Below are 17,654 nucleotides of genomic sequence, written 5' to 3' on the forward strand. Positions count from 1 at the left end.
TTTTTAGCTTTCCTTCCCTCCTTCCACTCGTTTGCTGTCAACTCCTAAACAATCCGTCTCTCTTTTCTTCCCACCATCTCTTGCTCTGTATGTCCCGTTCTCCCTCCCTTTCTCTTTGGCAGTCGTTTTTAGGTTTCATCATCTCCTCTGGCGACATCCCTCTTTCTTCCCTCCATTTTTTCGCTCTCCGTCGCTCTCACAGCTTTTTCTTTCTGTCCATTTTCACTATCAGTGCCGAAAAGAAAAAGGTGTGGATGGAAACAAAAAGAGATGGATAGGAGAGGCTGAGGAGAAGGTTGTAAAGAAAGAGAAGATTAGGAGGAAGGGATAGCAGAATGGAGGCATGGAAGCATAGGAGACAAAATCGGAAAGTGAGAAGAGAGAAGGCGGGAGAGATGGATGGATGAAAGGAGGGAATGGAGGAATCTGGTGGAGGAGGGAAAGAGGGATGAAAAGACGTAGAAGAAAAAAGTGCAGCAGAAGGGAAAAAGACGGATGCAGAAACGGTGAGATGGAGGGGTTATGTGTAAGGAAGAAGGAGGGATAAAACAAGGAAAGGGAGAAGAAATGGAGGGATGTTTTTGAGATTCAGAGGAAGATAAAATGAGGAAGGAGAGGAAAAAGGGAATCAATGACAAAAAGAAAGGGATATGAAAGGGCAACAGGAATGAAGGTAAGAGAAGGAAAAAGGATCAGTGCTGCCTAATGTGGGCCTAGTGGCCAACTGTGGTACTGCAAGAATAATATTTTTCCCCATAGACCTTTAATGTAGAAGTTGGTGGTCTGAAATATCTCAACAACTGTGAGATAAATTATCATGACATGTTATGCATGGATTCACTGAGCCCAGGAGAACATCAGCATCGTCTTTGTTAGCATGCTGATGTTCCGCTAGCCGCTAGCACGGCTGTAGACTCTTAAATCTTGTTAATCCATGAAGACTGGATTTTAATTGTAAAACTCTCCCTGAGCCAAGTAAAGCTATTCTCATGTGCATGACAGCATCTCGGTGTAAGTGTTGGAGTCCAGTCTCAAAATACACGCAACAAAACAACAACACACGGATCCACTGGTCATGTTCGTATACATAAAGACAGCATTCCACAAACTGAGGGGCACAAAATTAACACAACATCCCCGATAATTAACACACACACACAGACACACACAGACAGACTATGGGTGATGTGAAATGTGATTGGGGCTCTGGTTTATGCCATATCCCTTCAACTCCCTAAAATATTAGCTCTTCATCAGCGCACACAGTTTTGATTATATGTACGCTGTATTTCATCTATGATTTGTTAGAGCTAATATTAATGTTAATATTAATGTGTGTTGTCCAGAGAGTTACAGATACTGGCACAGCTCTCATTCACGTGTTCCTTGAATGGTCCCATCAAATGGTCCCAACTGAGTTGTGAAGTCTCTCCCAACTTTGGTGTGTGTTCATGTGCTCTTAAGTCAGAACATGCAATCAACATGGATGCTACTACAAAGATGTGTTGGATTAGCATTATCAGAGCATCTAAACACTGGCATACATTCTCTGGTTTATTTAACTGGCCGTATTGCCCCAGTTAAATAAACTAGAGAATGTATGAATCCACAGAGAGAATGAACGGGAGGAGTTGAAGGAATAAAATAGTATAAAAGAGATGAAGAGAAACTATGACACACTCGCTCTCTTACCGGTGTGTGACAGCAGGTTGGGGGACAGCAGGCCGGGGAGGCCCGGGTGCAGCAGCCTGGGGCTTTCCTGGATCCCTGCACCAGAACAGCGCTTTGGAGGACGGCCTGGACGAGAGCTGGAGGGGGAGAGACGGAGAGATTAATTACTATGACACAGAATTAGATTCACATTGTTGAGTACAGAGGAACTGTTGATGTTGCTGCCTTTGGTTGTACCTATACCTCTCATACAATCGGATAAGTTTCTAGATACATGGCCCACAATCATACGGTCACATACAGATGAACTGTGATTCAGAGCTGATCTGATTCAATGTGATTTGATATTTTCACATTTTTAGGAATGTTTTATGTATTTATTAAGTCTGTTTATCATCATTATACTTACTATACGTTAACTTGTGTTTATTTTAAATGTTGTTATTTTCAGTGCTCATTGTGGCTGAAAGTGATTTTCTTGAAACTGCAAATTTCATGATAAAAGAAATCTAAGCATTTTAACGTGAACAATAAACATTTTATCATCTTTTGATGAAAAACCATAACATTTGTGACCGATTCACTTTCTGTCAATTTACTAGTGAAAGTTACAGCTGACTGTTTCCCACAGTCATGAAATCCCCTTTTTTAATTAAAAAATCTTTTAAATGTGGTGTTGGTCAAGCATCACTTCAGCAGAGGAAGCTGACAGCTAGATATTCCAGCAGAGACAGCAGGTCGCTCACACGTAATCAAATCACAAACTGACAACACACAGGGCACAGTAGCTTCAACAGAGCGCTCTCACTGGCCGCCATACTGGAGTGTAGTGAGGTTACACTTGATTGGCTTATTTCAGGACAATCCAACAAGCACTGGCGTGAAACCTGACTGGTCGTTCTTATGGTCAGTGTCTCCGGGGGAAATGAAGTGACGAGCGCAAAATCATCTTTTCTCTGTGACATTTTCACACCTCAAAGTACTTCACCCAGCAGAAACGGCGGGAGTTGCCACGTCTTAAAATATTCCCAGTTTAGTTAAGACGGAAAGAGCTCCATCTTTATCAGCTTTGACATGAAAGGAAGAATCCTGATGCAAGATATGGAAACAAATATTTGATTTGTGATAAATTTGTTGGGACTTTGTGATGATGACATAAAATTTGATAAAACAAAAAAACTTCAACACTACTCTATAATATCCAAATGCTTTAATTGGTTATTCAAGCTTTTATTTTGTGTAAAGCGTCCAGCTGGTTCACAATAAAAGCTCTCTTAACAAACAGGGCAAGATTCTGGGAATCTGGGGTTTTACATTATACAGTTAAAGATTTACACATGCTTGGTGTTTTTTTTTAGGTTGATTGCAGTGTTTCTAGTTAGTAGTTATGTATTTGATTACTTTCAGGTCAACTAAAATCAATGATTTAGTACTTTGCATTGTGGATTTTACTCCTGGCAGTGTGGAACACATATAGACCTTTATGTTGGAACAGCGGGGCGGCTGTGGCTCAGGAGGTAGAGCGGGATTCCCGTTAATCGGAAGGCCGGGGGTTCAATCCCCGGCTCCTCCAGGCTACATGTTGAATTGTCCTTGGGCAAGATACTAAACCCCAAATTTGCTCATGGTGGCTGTTCCGCCAGTGTGTGAATGTTAGTTTCTGTTTGAGCACTTAGGCTCAGTGAATGAATGGTGAATGCAGATGTAGTGTAAAAGACTAGAAAGGCGTTATACAAATACGGAGCATTTACATTAAACAGAAACTTTCCTAGAAAGGTTTCCTGAACTAATTACAGGGAAGATATAAATATGATTTTATCATATTTTTTTCTGATATCTGGTTGCTGTGGGGGACTTCTAAAATTGCTAACAATGCCGTCTTGTGCACTGTCTTTGCAGCTGGAAGACTTTTACTGTGAAGAAGCCACAGGCAGGAAACTAAATACCACTTTCAATCAATATAACTTGTTGTTTAGGCCTTTGCTGCCAAAGGATCGGTTTAAATACAAAATGAGAGAGACGGAAAAAGACACATTAGTGTTGACTGGGGCTAAATATGTTAACACTGATGTCTCACACCCATGCACAAGCACATGAATACATGTCGTACATGTGCAAGTGAGCCTAAATACACTTCTACAACACAAGCATCTCTCTCTCTTTATTACTGTCACACACAAATACATAACCTACTGTATTATGCATGTGCACGTAGGCATAAATAAACAAGAATTCAGTAACCGCACACGTGCAACTAAACATAAAAAAAGGTACACACACACACACACACACACACACACACAGGAGGTGCGCATGCAGGCCAACTCTCTGCAGGGTGGCTAAGTAACAGATGGCCATCCAAAGTCATTTACACCTAGAGAGAGAGAGAAAGAGAGGGGACCAAAAAACTAAAACCTGTACAAGACATCACCACAGTGCCACCGGATGAAGACAGAGTAGAATAGAAGAACCCCCAAATGAATGTATGGCTTAGAATAGGACATGAAACAGAAGAATATAAAACAACTACTGTATAGAACTGTAATAAATCAATTAAACGCTGTTTGTCTGCTCTAATGTAAGCTGCTAACACAAGCATGTCAAGCTGCCTAGCTTAAGACCTACAGTAGTCATGCTAACCCAGCTAGCTAAACTAGATTTTTTTTGTAGGCTTGTTCGGTGTAAAAGTGCTCTTTATTGGATTTTACACTCAATGTTACCCGAGATGGTGTTACTCATCAGTTAGCCTCTTCTCCAACCATTATACCAATAACCTTGTGTATAATTTTGGCAGTGTGTGCATTTTGGATACGTGCACATATTTTTATACTTGCAGTTTCATACTTTGCACTGTAACTGCTGCACAGCAGTTTCCCCTTGAAAACTTAAAGCATCAAAACAGGGATTTCTAAATAACAGTCTGATCTTACATTTCTCTCTTATCATACATAAAGTATCTGTAATACCAAGGATATAAGAACAATACTGCTTCTTTATGTCTTCTACATGGATCATTAACAGGTTAGGACAATGACCTTTTGCCCGAGATGTGCATCTTCAGCCTGTTATCATGATTAGCCATCAAGTGCATATTTAAGACATGACTTTTTTAAATGGTTTAATAGGGTAAACAAGTCTACTCAAGTTCATTAGCTCGTTTTTAGCCACATAGACACAATGTTGACTTTGAATTTCGAGTAATAAATCTGTCACTGTTTCATTGTGAACTACAAACATGCAGGTCTAAGGCCAAGGAGTGCGGCGCATAAAGAAGGGTGAATTATTATCCAATGATACAGGAATCATAGAGTGGATTTTTTGGGCTTTTGAGGAACATATTGAGTATGTCGGTCAGATCCCACTGGAAGTGGTGGTGGGTGTAAAAAGATGTGGAGAGAAAATGTTTTGGTGTGTGATTCTGAACGTGAGAAAGACACACACACACACACACACACACCAAGCGAGAAAGAGGCAGAGGAGCATGAAGAAATGAAAACATGAACCTTCACTTTTCCCCTGAACTCTGCTTAACCTCTCCTTCTCTCTCTCCTTCAATCACACACACACACACACACACACACACACCTGTACAATAGACACACTATTCTCTCTCTCTCACACAAACACACAGGTGTTTGCATTCAAACCTTAAAGCCTTTCCATCATCAACCCCCCCCACGCTACCTTTCATCTCCCACATACACACACTCACAATGGATACATGTTACAGTACCAGGTGTGTGTGTGTGTTCATCTGTATTCATCCATGCATAAGCAACATTAAGGTGTGTATGTGGATCCACGGGAATCCATGCCATGTGTGTGTGTGTTTGAAAAGGACACATGATATCGCCTTCTCATTAGCCTTACAGTTCTTTGTTCAGAGTAATGACTGCAGAGTGTGTGTGTGTGTGTGTGTGTGTGTGTGTGTGTGTGTGTGTCCCGTAGGGTTGCCATATGTTGGGCATTAATCCTCGTCAACGGTCCACTCTCCTTACTGCACCGAGCACAGGAACAAAGAGCAGGTCACACACACACACACACACGTACTGTAGAAGCAGAAGTACACACACGTTCAAATATATACTCGTGTACACACAGATACACACTTGCATATGGATGTACAAACCTGGCTAGAAACACACACACACACACACACACGCACACATAATCTCACTGCCAGTCCACTGACCTACATTCATGTGTTAACCCTCAACCTTGACTGTATTCAAACCCTTAAATAGAAACAAGTCCATTTGTCCTCCTCTGGCTCTCATTTCTTCAACTAAACCCTTGAAGTCATTACAGGACAGGTAAGCCAGTGACCTTTGACTCCCAACACAAAATGCACAAAATCACACTGTGGGCAGCCATTCACTGTGAGTCTTTAAATTTCCTACAGGACGCAGCAAGCAGAGAGAAACCGTGTGCTTCTCTCTTTTTCCCCCCTGTCCCTTCTTGTCACCAGCCAGTCAGATTAGTTAGCCCCTCCTTGATGTTATTTTAGTTTCAAAAGCAAAGAAAACACAGTAAACAAGAACAAATGTCACCAAATAAAAGACTGCTTGACCAGAAAATCTATAAACCGATGATATAGACACTTTATTTTACTCAAAGGTTTAACCTGAGAGTGGACTCAGGGTGTTTTCAAACCTTTGTTTAGTCCAGTTGAACCTGACTCTGGTTTATTTTCCTCCTTGTTACAATACGACCGCATCGAGACCGTTTGGATCCCAAAGCTTTTCTGTTCTGGCTGAAAAAAAGTCCCGAAGCTGAAAAAAGACTCCAGCAAAAGTGGATGTAATTTTTTTTTCAATTATTAACAACAGGCGATTGAAATAAAACAAAAGCTTCAGGTTAGCGAGATAGCCTTACAGCATCAGAACCCTGTATTTTTTTTGTTTATCTCACTTCATTAATCACATTCATGCAACTTTAGGTCTGCTAAAAATTCACCCCCCAGCAGTGGCAGTTGGCACTACAAGGCGTACTCAGCTCCTGTGGCCAGGTGCGCTATCTGGACCTGGGCTACTAATGTAGTATGTTGCCTTCAAGATATTTGGACTGACAGGACACTCTTCATGATCTTCTTGCTCTCCTAACGTTCTCGCTCCTGTCCATGACACATCTGACCAGTGTGCTGAGTGAACGTACTCTCGTGGCTGTTAGGGATGTGTTGTTGTGGTATGCTTACATTTTGTTTCTGTGTGAAAATAATCCGAAATGAGGGGAAGGTTTACAAACTCTTCTCATTTACATTTACTCATTTGGCAGTCGCTTTTATCCAAAGCGACTTACATTTCAGGAACAACATACAAGCATCAATACAGTAAGAGATCTACAAGTGACAATAGATACTAGTAAGAGCAGCAATAACTTAACAGCTAATAGCACATGTGGCATCGTTGGGGTAAGTTCTTTCTACATCTGCTGATTCAGAACAGAGCAGACAACATACCGGTTTGAAAACTGCCTTAAATCTGGCATGCCTGGTTGCAGGACTGGGTATGGCAAAATGTGTCCATAAAGTATTTTGAACTGTGAAGTACCAGAAGCTGGCACCAAATGTCTGGCTAGATTCATAATCTTGTTAATTTTAACTTTGTTGAATCAGATAGCTCCTGATTTAAATCTTTCTGCCACCTTAAGACTGTTCTGTTTAGGAAAATATCTTTTATGGCTTAACATTTCACATTTGAAAGCTTCATTTGTTAAATGAAAAAACAAACTAAAATATAATAAAATAAAATATGCATTTGTAAAATAAAAAAAAATGTGTTATCACTATCAGCCTCTGATGGAAATATGTGATAACATGATGTGATCATCATGGCTCGATTCCAGTGACAGCTGATGAATGATAATGAATTGTTGTCCAGGCTTTGCGAGAATAAAAAGACACCTTGACAAAGTCACTCACAGTGTAAATCTACATTTAGCTGCTTGTTAACATCGCTCTTTTTGAGCGTTGGTTTTGAATAAGAGCTAAAAATGTCACTACAAGAATGCTTTTTCTCATCTATGAGAGTTTGATTTCAACTGACGTTTCAACAGACAGTTTTCATTTGGAAAGGACGACGTCTGAGCTCAGAAAATAAATGCTGCTGTGGACGGCGCCCCTTTCCCTGTTTTGTGTCGCAAATCAATCCAGCAGATTCCCCTTCAGAATCTGACAGAGTGGTTCAAAAAGGGATCGTACAGAGTGGAGGCAGCTAGAGGCAGACCGTCTGCTCGTGTTTGTTTGCAGTAATTATAATAATGTCTCATAATTAAAGAGGCAATGACTTATTGATGTTAATTAAAAAGGAGACAAACTGCAGGTTTGAAATGTTTGTTGCTGATATATTTTTTTTAGCTTTTTGATGACCTTTTAATTGGCCCTGAGCACAAAAACACACCACGAATGGAAAACGTGGAGCTGACATTTTACACACACACACACACACACACACACACACCAGATGATCTGTCGAGCCACCTTGAAGTAAGTCTTCCCACTTTGACACACACGCACCCTCGCCTGTCCTCCCAAATGGCCGTTTCTATGGCGACGGAGCCTTGATCAATACTCCGTCATTGGCTCTGATGGCCGGTCAGGGTCGGTCACACACACACACACACACACACACACACACACACACACACAAACAGGCATGGCGGTGAATAAGCACGGACTCGCTAACACGTTTGACAGATTGATTTAGCTCGGAACGTGCAGAGGTCACACACACACACACACACACACACACACACTGTAGTTTATCAAAGCCTGGTGCGGTCAATACGTGGAATAGAGCGAGGGGTCAACCCTCTTTAGCTACAATCTTTCATCTTTCTCTCCCTCTTTTCTTTCATCTCTCCATCAGTTTCTCCTCCTCTGATTTTTGGTTATTTTCCCTCCTTTTCTCCGTTCACAGGTTTTCTGTTTTGTCTCACTGAATCAGCTGTTTGGGGTTTTTGTATATTTTCTGGTCTCCAGATTAAATTAATTTGCCTGCCTGGATCTTGCTTTGAATAAATTATTTAGTCATCTTGAGATTTAATCTTCAATTCAGTAACTTTTATCTCATTTGATTAATTTAAAAAGTTTTCCTCTTTGATCTGATTTTTTATAATTTTTGTGTTCTTTGTTTTTTCCAATGCATCTTGTTACAAATTGTTCACATTTCACTTAAAATAAGTTTGAAGTTGTAGGTAACACATTTTCTAAATCTCTGCACAATATTTCTGTCCCTTATGGTAACTTTACTCATCTATTATTAGGATTTCCTGATTGCTTCTTTAGTTTTATCCTCAGGGTTGTATCTGAGGAAGCGTCCCATGTTGAACCATTTGAACTTGAAAAAGCAAAAGGTTGTGTTCATTTGAATGTGGCATCTTCTCAAAAGTATTACAAATATAATTTAAATTATTATTATTTTACTTCATTTAGTGCAGATGGGAATCATTTCACCATAGAAAGAGTACTACTTTTTTTTACATTTTAGCTTGTTAACCGTCTGTCTTTGAACTGTAGTACTTTTATGAACTAGTTTTAGTGTCCACCTACACAGATATCAGACCAACATAATCTCCGCTAATATAGGGGCAGATAATAGGGGCGGAGATCCCTTCACCGGAAATTAAATAAAACTTATAAAAATGATAAAAGTTTATTTTAATTTCTGTTCAGAAACACCCCTCTCTGCTTCGTTGTCACATTTCTTTTTTATCGCCCTGTTAATCTGCCCATCTCTCCGTCTATCTTGTCGTCCCCTTTTCATCTTCTCTCCTCCCCCAACTTGAGGTCAAATGATGATGTCACAACCTCTATCGATTGCCCGCCGTTTCCCTTCCTCTCTTTCTTTCTGTCTCTCTTTTTACCACCTCCCTCTCTTTGTCTGTTTTCTGTCTTCCCACATCTCTCACCCATCATAAATCGTGTCAGACATACATCCCCTCTCTCTTTCCATCTCTCTCTTCCTGTGTGTGTGTCTTTACTCTTTGTTGGTAGCAGAAGAACAATCTATTCTTTTTAAAGAGACACCAGAGAAATGGGATATATGTCTGTCCACACACACACACACACACACACACACACACACACACACACAGGGGTATCATAATCATGGACGCTCACGGACTCACAAAGTGAACGAGAGACAGATAGACAGAGAAGGAGAGAGGGAGAGATGGATGTTTACTTTCCTGTGGGCTTCCGCCTCTTTGATTGGACAGATGAATGACTTCATTGTGTGTGTGTGTGTTTGTGTATCTGTGCGTTTCCCCCTCTCTTTTTGACGGAGGGAAAGAGAAGAGAGGCGAGCAGAAATACACAGATATATAGCTAGAGACAGAGGTAAAGTGAGGTGGCCAATAATAAGTATTGATTGATAAGGGAAGCAGAGCGAGAATAATAAGGGAGAAAAAAAAATCACCTTAAAACACAGAGTGGAGGGAAACAGGAAAAGTATATTGATTAACTGATGACAGCTCTCTCCTCTTCTCATCCCTCGACTTTTCTTCCCTTTATTTATCTATGATCTTTCTCTGCTTATTGTAGTTATGGTCATCCTCCAACTCCCTCTCTCAGTCTGTATTTCTTTTCTTACATCTGCTCCCTCGGGCGTAACAGCCACTACGCATTTCGAAGTTGAAATATCTGAGTGTTTCCTACTCTCTTCCAGCGAAACGGCGCGGTGGATCCGTGGAGTCTGCTATGTTCGCTTGTTTGCTTATTTTACATAAATTTAATGGCAAACTATATAATAGTAACAAAGTGGACCCACTCTTAAAGCTGTGAGTCGGGGACAGTTCAGAGTGGTAACGTTACTGATTAAGTTTTGCGATCAAAAAATTATACGTTGCCAACAACAGCTAGTTTCATGAACAGATTGATGGGCTGTGTGTCATTGATGTCTTTTACCGTCTTAAAATGTAAAAGCTAAGTATGGATACATGAAGGTTAGAAGGATTATGTTCCTATACAAACCCTTATGTTTAAGATGGTGAGAAGGTGGCTACACAATGTTATTTTTTGTTTCTATTTTTCAAAAAAGGGAGTAAAACTGTATTTTACATTGAGAAAGTGTAATCACAATACAATCCTCCCCCCAATCATCCGTCGATCTAGCTTTCATCCAAAGATAATCAGTCTTTCAGTCCATCCATCATCCATCTGTTTAACTATGTACAGTACATATATATATATATATATATATATATATATATATATATATATATATATATATATATATATATATATATATATATATATATATATATATATATATATATATATATATATAATAATACAAAATAACAATTCATTTCATGCAGTTCATTTAAAAAAAAAATTATCCATCTATCCATCCATCTGCTACACTCTCTCTATCCAGAGGAACAGGTGTGCTACGGGACAAGAGACAAAAACACTCCTGCATTTTTAACCAGCACCTATTAAATATTAAACACCGCACACTCACACTCTCTCTCTCTCTCTCACACTCACACACACACACACAGAGGGAGTGACACACAATCGCTGACGAGACAAGTTATACAGGTCGATGGGCTAACGTGTGTCTGCATGTCTGCGTGAGTGTGTGTGAGTGTGTGTGATGGCTTTAAGCGTCATTACCTTACTTCCTAGGCATGTGGGCAAATACACACACACACACACACACACACACACACACACACACACACACACACACACAGAGAAAGGCAGGGATAATTCATACAGGCATACACGGTGCTCTCACATGTTAGCATTTAAGAGGTAAAACTATAACAGACTCCATGTTCTGTCTCTCTCTTCTCTGTCCGACATCCCCCTCCCTTCTCTTTGAAGTGCTCCATAACAAACTATAACAACAGGAAGTTTTCAATGCGCCACATTGGGAAGGAATGTCACATATGGTATGAGGGAGGGAGGAGAAATGAACTGAGGGAGGATCATTGAGAGAAGAGAGATGGAGAGGGAACCAGATAGAGGCCACGCAAATTGATTTTTTTATTTTTTTTTTGTGGGTTTTTTTGCGCTGTGAACATAATCCCAAATTCTTGTTGGCATGTTGCGTTCGTTATAGCATGTACCCAGTTTGAGCCTCTCATACAAGAGTGTTGGCAACCATAGTAGACATGAATGGGAGATTTATTTCTCGTCCATGGCAGTTTACACAATACATGGGCATGCAGATAAATGTGCTATACTCGGGGCTTAACAAAGTATTCAGGGCTGACGAACAGTAATGGTAACAGCATGGTTGCAGCTACGTACCTCCTCACAGACGCACCAAAACCAGGACAGCCTCTCTTAGAGCTACAACACGGGTACCCACACAGTGACTCTCTCAACAGGGACGCAAATGAAGCTTCTAGTGACCAGCAGCGGAGAAAGGAGAGTCTCACAGTAGCTGATTGTTGCTGGTTAGCTCTGACTAGCTGCTCTACATCGCTGCCTATGCTACACTGAGCGGTGGTCAGTTGTAGTTGCAGTAGGATGCAGTTCCTCTTTGACTACAGTTCAACCATTGTCTGGGCTGCAATTTATATTTTCACATAACACACACAAGAGCCAGCCCGTCCACATCAGAAGCCATTTAGTTTGATTATGCAGCAGCTTATTATTTTGTTAGTCCGCGACCTCTAGTGGCAGAAGAAGTCAGGCGATGTAGTATAAAGAGCGACCGTGTAAGGAGTTTAATTGGGAAGGATTAATGAGTCAAGTAAACGATTGAGGTTCGAGTCACGTCTGAAATAAAGTCAAAGGTGAGAAGTTAAATAACATTTTGTAGATAACTTATGTCACAAGACTTACTTAACGCAAAGTACTTTTGTTGCCTAAACCTAACCAAACTACGACAGTTTCACAACATTACCACGTGTTAAATGTTTGGTGTACTTAAGGTCCTGTACGCCTCTCGCTGGAGTAGTACTTGCCAACATTTGTAAATGTAATTTTGGGGAATGGTCCTATATGTCGTTGTACTTTCCAGTGGTCATTTTGGGACAATTTACAATCAACCTATTTTGTCTAACAACGTGTTGAAAGAGCAGATGGTCAAACTTGACAAGGAACCCTTGCTATCTGCTTGTGCCTCAGGTCAAAATGTCAACGTTGCATTCAAAATGTATCTCAAAATATCTCAAAACCAAATAATTTGCAGATTAGTCTTGATGTCTCTTCCTCTAGCTCTACCTCCTTTTGTATTTTGTAAAATTGTAAGTAGTCTGTCTTATTACTTTCTTGTGTTAACTTTTGTTAATTAACCTTGTCACCTATCAGCTTTGAGCATTTTAGCATACTGACGTTAGCAATTAGCTCAAAAAGATTAGGGTTAAGGCCTATTTATACTTCTGTGTCAAATCTAAGAAGAAGATACTTTATTGTCACATGTTGCGAAATTCATTCTCTGCATTTAACCCACCCCTCAATGGAGCAGCGGGCCGCTGCTGTGTAGTGTCCAGGGACCAACTCCAGATCATTACCAGTGTCTGGTCAATGGCACTGACTGGAGAACCTAACATGTTTTTGGTGGTGGGGGCAACCGGAGCACCTGGAGGAAACCGACACAGACACGGGGAGAACATGCAAACTCCACACAGAAAGGACCGGGGTTTGAATCCATTACCTTCTTGCTGTGAGGCCACAGTGCTATCCACTGGACCATTGCGCTGCCCATACCCTGTGCGTATCAGTCCACTCGGTAGCATCGCATTTCCTCCTATCCTCCTACGCATTTCTAGAATGTCATTCTTCGCTGCCATTTTCAAATTCAGTTTGTTTTTAGCAACATCACAAAAACTAACTGCTGTTCAACATCTATCAGCTCAAACTCCCAACATGATCCGCTCAGTTACAGTTGCCATTGTTTGAAGAAGCCAACACCAACAAAGAAGAATTTCAACACAGTGGAACATAAAAACACAACCGTCAACTAGTGTTTTGGAGGTGTAATTGCAGAGCGACGCAGACCCTAATGCCCGGCTAAGTATAATCTGGCCTTTGTTACAGTGTAAAAAGGCTGGTAACATTGCTAACGGGTTAGCAGGCAGCAGAGTGGCTCACTGTGTTGATCTCTGCTCAGAGGAGAAACATAAGAAAGATGAAGAGCGAGAGAGATGGCAGAGAAGGAGGGATGAAAGTAATGAGGAGAGACGTGTGACACATAAACGAGGGAGGGAGGGAGGGAGGGGGAGGAGGCGGGAGGAAGTGTGGGAAGCGAGAGACAAAAGCGAAGAAGAAAAAGAAGAAGAGGAAGAAAGGCAGTAAGGAAAAGAAAAAGAAAGACTTGCCCCAAACATCATCAGATCAATTTCATCTCCCCTTTTTCACCATCCCATCTTTCCTCCGTCTCTTCTCAACTGTAGTTAATTTTCTGCCCCTCCGACTCTCCCTCCCTCTTCTTTTACCTGTCCTTTCCTCCCTCCCTCTCTCTCTATCAATCTCTTCCTCCCCCTCTCCATCTCCCTCTCTCTCTGCAGTTAAGTCAGTGTAATGTAAATGATGTGCCATCGATCGCCCCTGACAGTGCAAGGACGCTCACCTCTTCTCCTCCTCCTCTTCTTCTTCTTCACCGTCCTGTCATCTCTCTCTCTTTTCTCACATACACACACACACACTTACTCTCTCACTCTCTTTTCACACCCCTCTCTCACTCTCTCTCTCCTCGGCTGCTCTTTCCTCCACGTTACATCTTTTCTCTCTCTTTCTCCCCTGTCTCTCTCGTTCTCTCTCTCTCTCTCTCTGTCTTTCTATGTCTCTCTCCCTCGCTCGCCAGGCCGCTGCCTCCCACGCCTGTCATCTTTCATCTCTCTCTCTCTCTCTCTCTCTTTCACCAACCATCATTTATGTCTCTCTCTCTCCATCCATTGTTCTTTCAGAGCATCTGCTCTCTCTCTTCCTACCTATACCATCTTTTATCTTAGCCTCTCTTCATTTCTTTCCATCTCTCTCTCTCTTTGCTGTCTCAGGTCTCTGCAGTCCATCTTTAGCCTCGCTTAAAGGAAACACTGACCACCGCAAAAGGCTCAAAAATCATCTTTTGTTTTTAAATTAAAACGTCCAACTTATGTCAAGTCTAATCATGTGCAGATACATTATACCGCCTTAGGTCTCAGGTTTCAGCCACTTCCTCCTAGAAATTATACTCATTTGTTTGCCAAATATATTTTTAAGGGAAGTAAAGAAGTGCTACATTCTTGTGTAGTAGGGTTTAGGCAAATAATAATAATAGCATTTTTATGTATTTACTTTTTAAAACACTTTATTTTATGAATATCTGTTGCACTGGGAAAGTAGTGGAATTGCTGTGGATTGACATTAAATCTTTGATGTCTTTAAATCTTTAATCATCAAGGAAGTATTTTAATTGGAATTTAATTGGAACTAAAATAACTAGTTTTAAATATGAAGAAAATTTAGTCATTTTAATTTAAATCGTAGGACAGTTTGGTTGCAGTAATGCAAATTGTTGATTTCAAAGTCATCAAATTGAAGACTGAAGTATGTACAGACCTTCAAAACTTTGCAGATAAGTTAAAATGACTTTTTGGGAAACAAGTCCCTTTACTAAAGATAAAATAATGATAAACTGTCAATTCATGTTATCGTGCTACAAAATTCAGTTTTCTTCAATTCGATCCCAAGCAAATTACAATTAAAAAATGATTCACTGTGTTTTGATTCGTAACATTGGAATAATTAATAAATGAATATCATGAACATGAAATTTACATGCATATTGCCTCTATGTTTCTTTATATTGAGATAGTGATTTCAAAGTATCACTCAGTCTTAAAATGTTGTGTTTATATTCAGCAACAATACATCCCCACATGTGTTTTAGAGTAGCTATGTAAATGCTCTCAAAGCCTCATGGGAGCTGTAGTATTTTTAGCGTCCAGTACAGTAAAAATACCCTTTTTTTAAGTGCCTTTCTCTTTTCATGGAGTTAAGCTCGAAATCAAACCCCTAAACAAATGTCAGCATCCAAGTATGTACGTGATTTGGTTTGTCACGATGTCCTTCCATCTTCAGCTGTCATAAAACTGTGAAACACTGAGAATTAATAACTCGCATAAATGACAAAATATATTTAATCATTGTTATGGCGGCATTTACAGATTTTACAGAACAACTCAGCTGCACCAATGAACATTATTGCTGTAATTCTCAAGTCTGACACAAACAATAAATTATTTGTGTAAAAAGATATTTTTTTGATTTGATTACTGATAATGCCAAAACTACTTTAATTACTGTTTTTGTTGTACTTTTATCTTGTAAATGTGTCACATTACATTTACTCATTTAACTGACACTTTTATCCAAAGCGACTTACAATTGCTATTTTTGTCAGAAATCGCACGTCTCTGTAGCAACTAGGGGTTAAATGTCTTGCTCAGGGACACATTGGTGGATGGGTCACAGTGGGGGATTGAACCTGGGTCTTTCACACCAAAGGCATGTGTCTTATCCACTATTCAATCACCACAATAAATAAAGTTGACATTGGCATAAATTACAGGGGGAAAAAAATTATACAAAATAAAAGATTTGTACAGCAATTATGGCGACATTAGTAAACATGAACCACAGCTTTCTTAACCAAATCAATATATTAATTATGTTCAGAGAGAGAGAGAGAGAGAGAGAGAGAGAGAGAGAGAGAGAGAGAGAGAGAGAGAGAGAGAGAGAGAGAGAGAGAGAGAGAGAGAGAGAGAGAGAGAGAGAGAGAGAGAGAGATCTTATAATTATCTTATCTTATAATTTATTCTACTTTGACCCTTACAAACTTCCTCTCTGTTTTTTCTTATTTAGATTTCTCTCTTCCACCACCCGTTCTTCTTCTCCTTCTAATAGTGTCCTCTGATTCTTCTTCTTCTGTCCTTTCTTTCTCTCCCTCCTTCTCTCATCCCTCTTGTCACTCCTTTGTTCTCTCCTTCTTCCCCTCTGTCTCCCTCTGTCTCTCTCTTCTCCTCACGCTCCCTCTTTCCTTTCTCCTTATCCAAATAGAGGACACAGACAATCCAATAAACGCCCCCACTCAACAGCTGGAGTGAGTGTGTGTGTGTGTGTGTGTGTGTGTGTGTGTGTGTGTGTGTGTGTGTGTGTGTGTGTGTGTGTGTGTGTGTGTGTGTGTTAAGCACAGAGTCAGCAGAAAACTAGGATGACACCCTCAGTGCCGGACAGGAATGTCACAGAAAAAAAATGAGAGAGAGATGAAGAAATAAAGAAAGAGAGAAAGACAGAGAGAAGACAGATGGGAGAGAGCGAGCGAGGAAGGACATGACGAGATAGAGGGAGGGAGGAAGAAGAGAAGAAGAAAACTCTGGGGACTCAGAATGACACATGCAGTATTACTCACCGTCCCCATACATCACACACACACACACACACACACACACACGTGTAACCACACACTCATACACACTGAATCTTTCTCTCGAGCACAAACAAATACACAAGGACACCAGAAGACAAACCTGCTCACTTTCTTTCCACCCTCAGAAATGAGCTTGGAGGTAAAAAGCTCCCGCTGAGGATACATGAATTACGGAAAAGTTAAAATTAAGTTCTTCAAAAAAAAAAAAAATGGTGTTAATCTTCCCAGAAATTTTAAAGTTTTCTGTGTAACATCGCAAATCTAATTGTGCACGATTAATTACTTAGTTTAATTCCACCACTGCATAAAGACAAAGGGTGTCCGTGACAGTATTGTGTGATTTTAAAGTAACGATGAACTAAGTACATTTACTTAAATTCTATACTTACATATTTCTTATACAATGTTACTAACTTACACTTTACTAGACTGCTTCCATTTTCTGCTACCTTGTACTTCTATTCCACTACACTGAAGTAGTGTACTTTTACCTCTGCTACATTTATTTGACAACATTAATTACTCGTTACTTATAGATTATTGCTACAAAATATAAAGCAAAAAGTAAACCGTTTTAAATAAAAGTAATGTATTATATAATATATGATATAT

The 17,654-nt window shown here is 40.1% G+C and overlaps 1 protein-coding gene across 2 annotated transcripts in view; it reads right to left on the bottom strand.

Annotated features, from left to right (window-relative positions):
- The window catches only part of dachb (dachshund b), a 106,729-nt gene that overhangs the window by 49,029 nt on the left and 40,046 nt on the right, over positions 1–17,654 (bottom strand). For both annotated transcript variants that reach the window (XM_038731645.1, XM_038731646.1), the window contains exon 2: positions 1,693–1,808. In XM_038731645.1, the coding sequence (XP_038587573.1) occupies positions 1,693–1,808 (116 nt within the window). The remainder of the gene's footprint in view (positions 1–1,692; positions 1,809–17,654) is intronic.

Source organism: Micropterus salmoides, unplaced genomic scaffold (assembly GCF_014851395.1).
Source record: "Micropterus salmoides isolate LMB-PRFRI ecotype aquatic unplaced genomic scaffold, ASM1485139v1 Ms_hic_scaffold_2, whole genome shotgun sequence".
Lineage (NCBI taxonomy): Eukaryota > Metazoa > Chordata > Actinopteri > Centrarchiformes > Centrarchidae > Micropterus > Micropterus salmoides.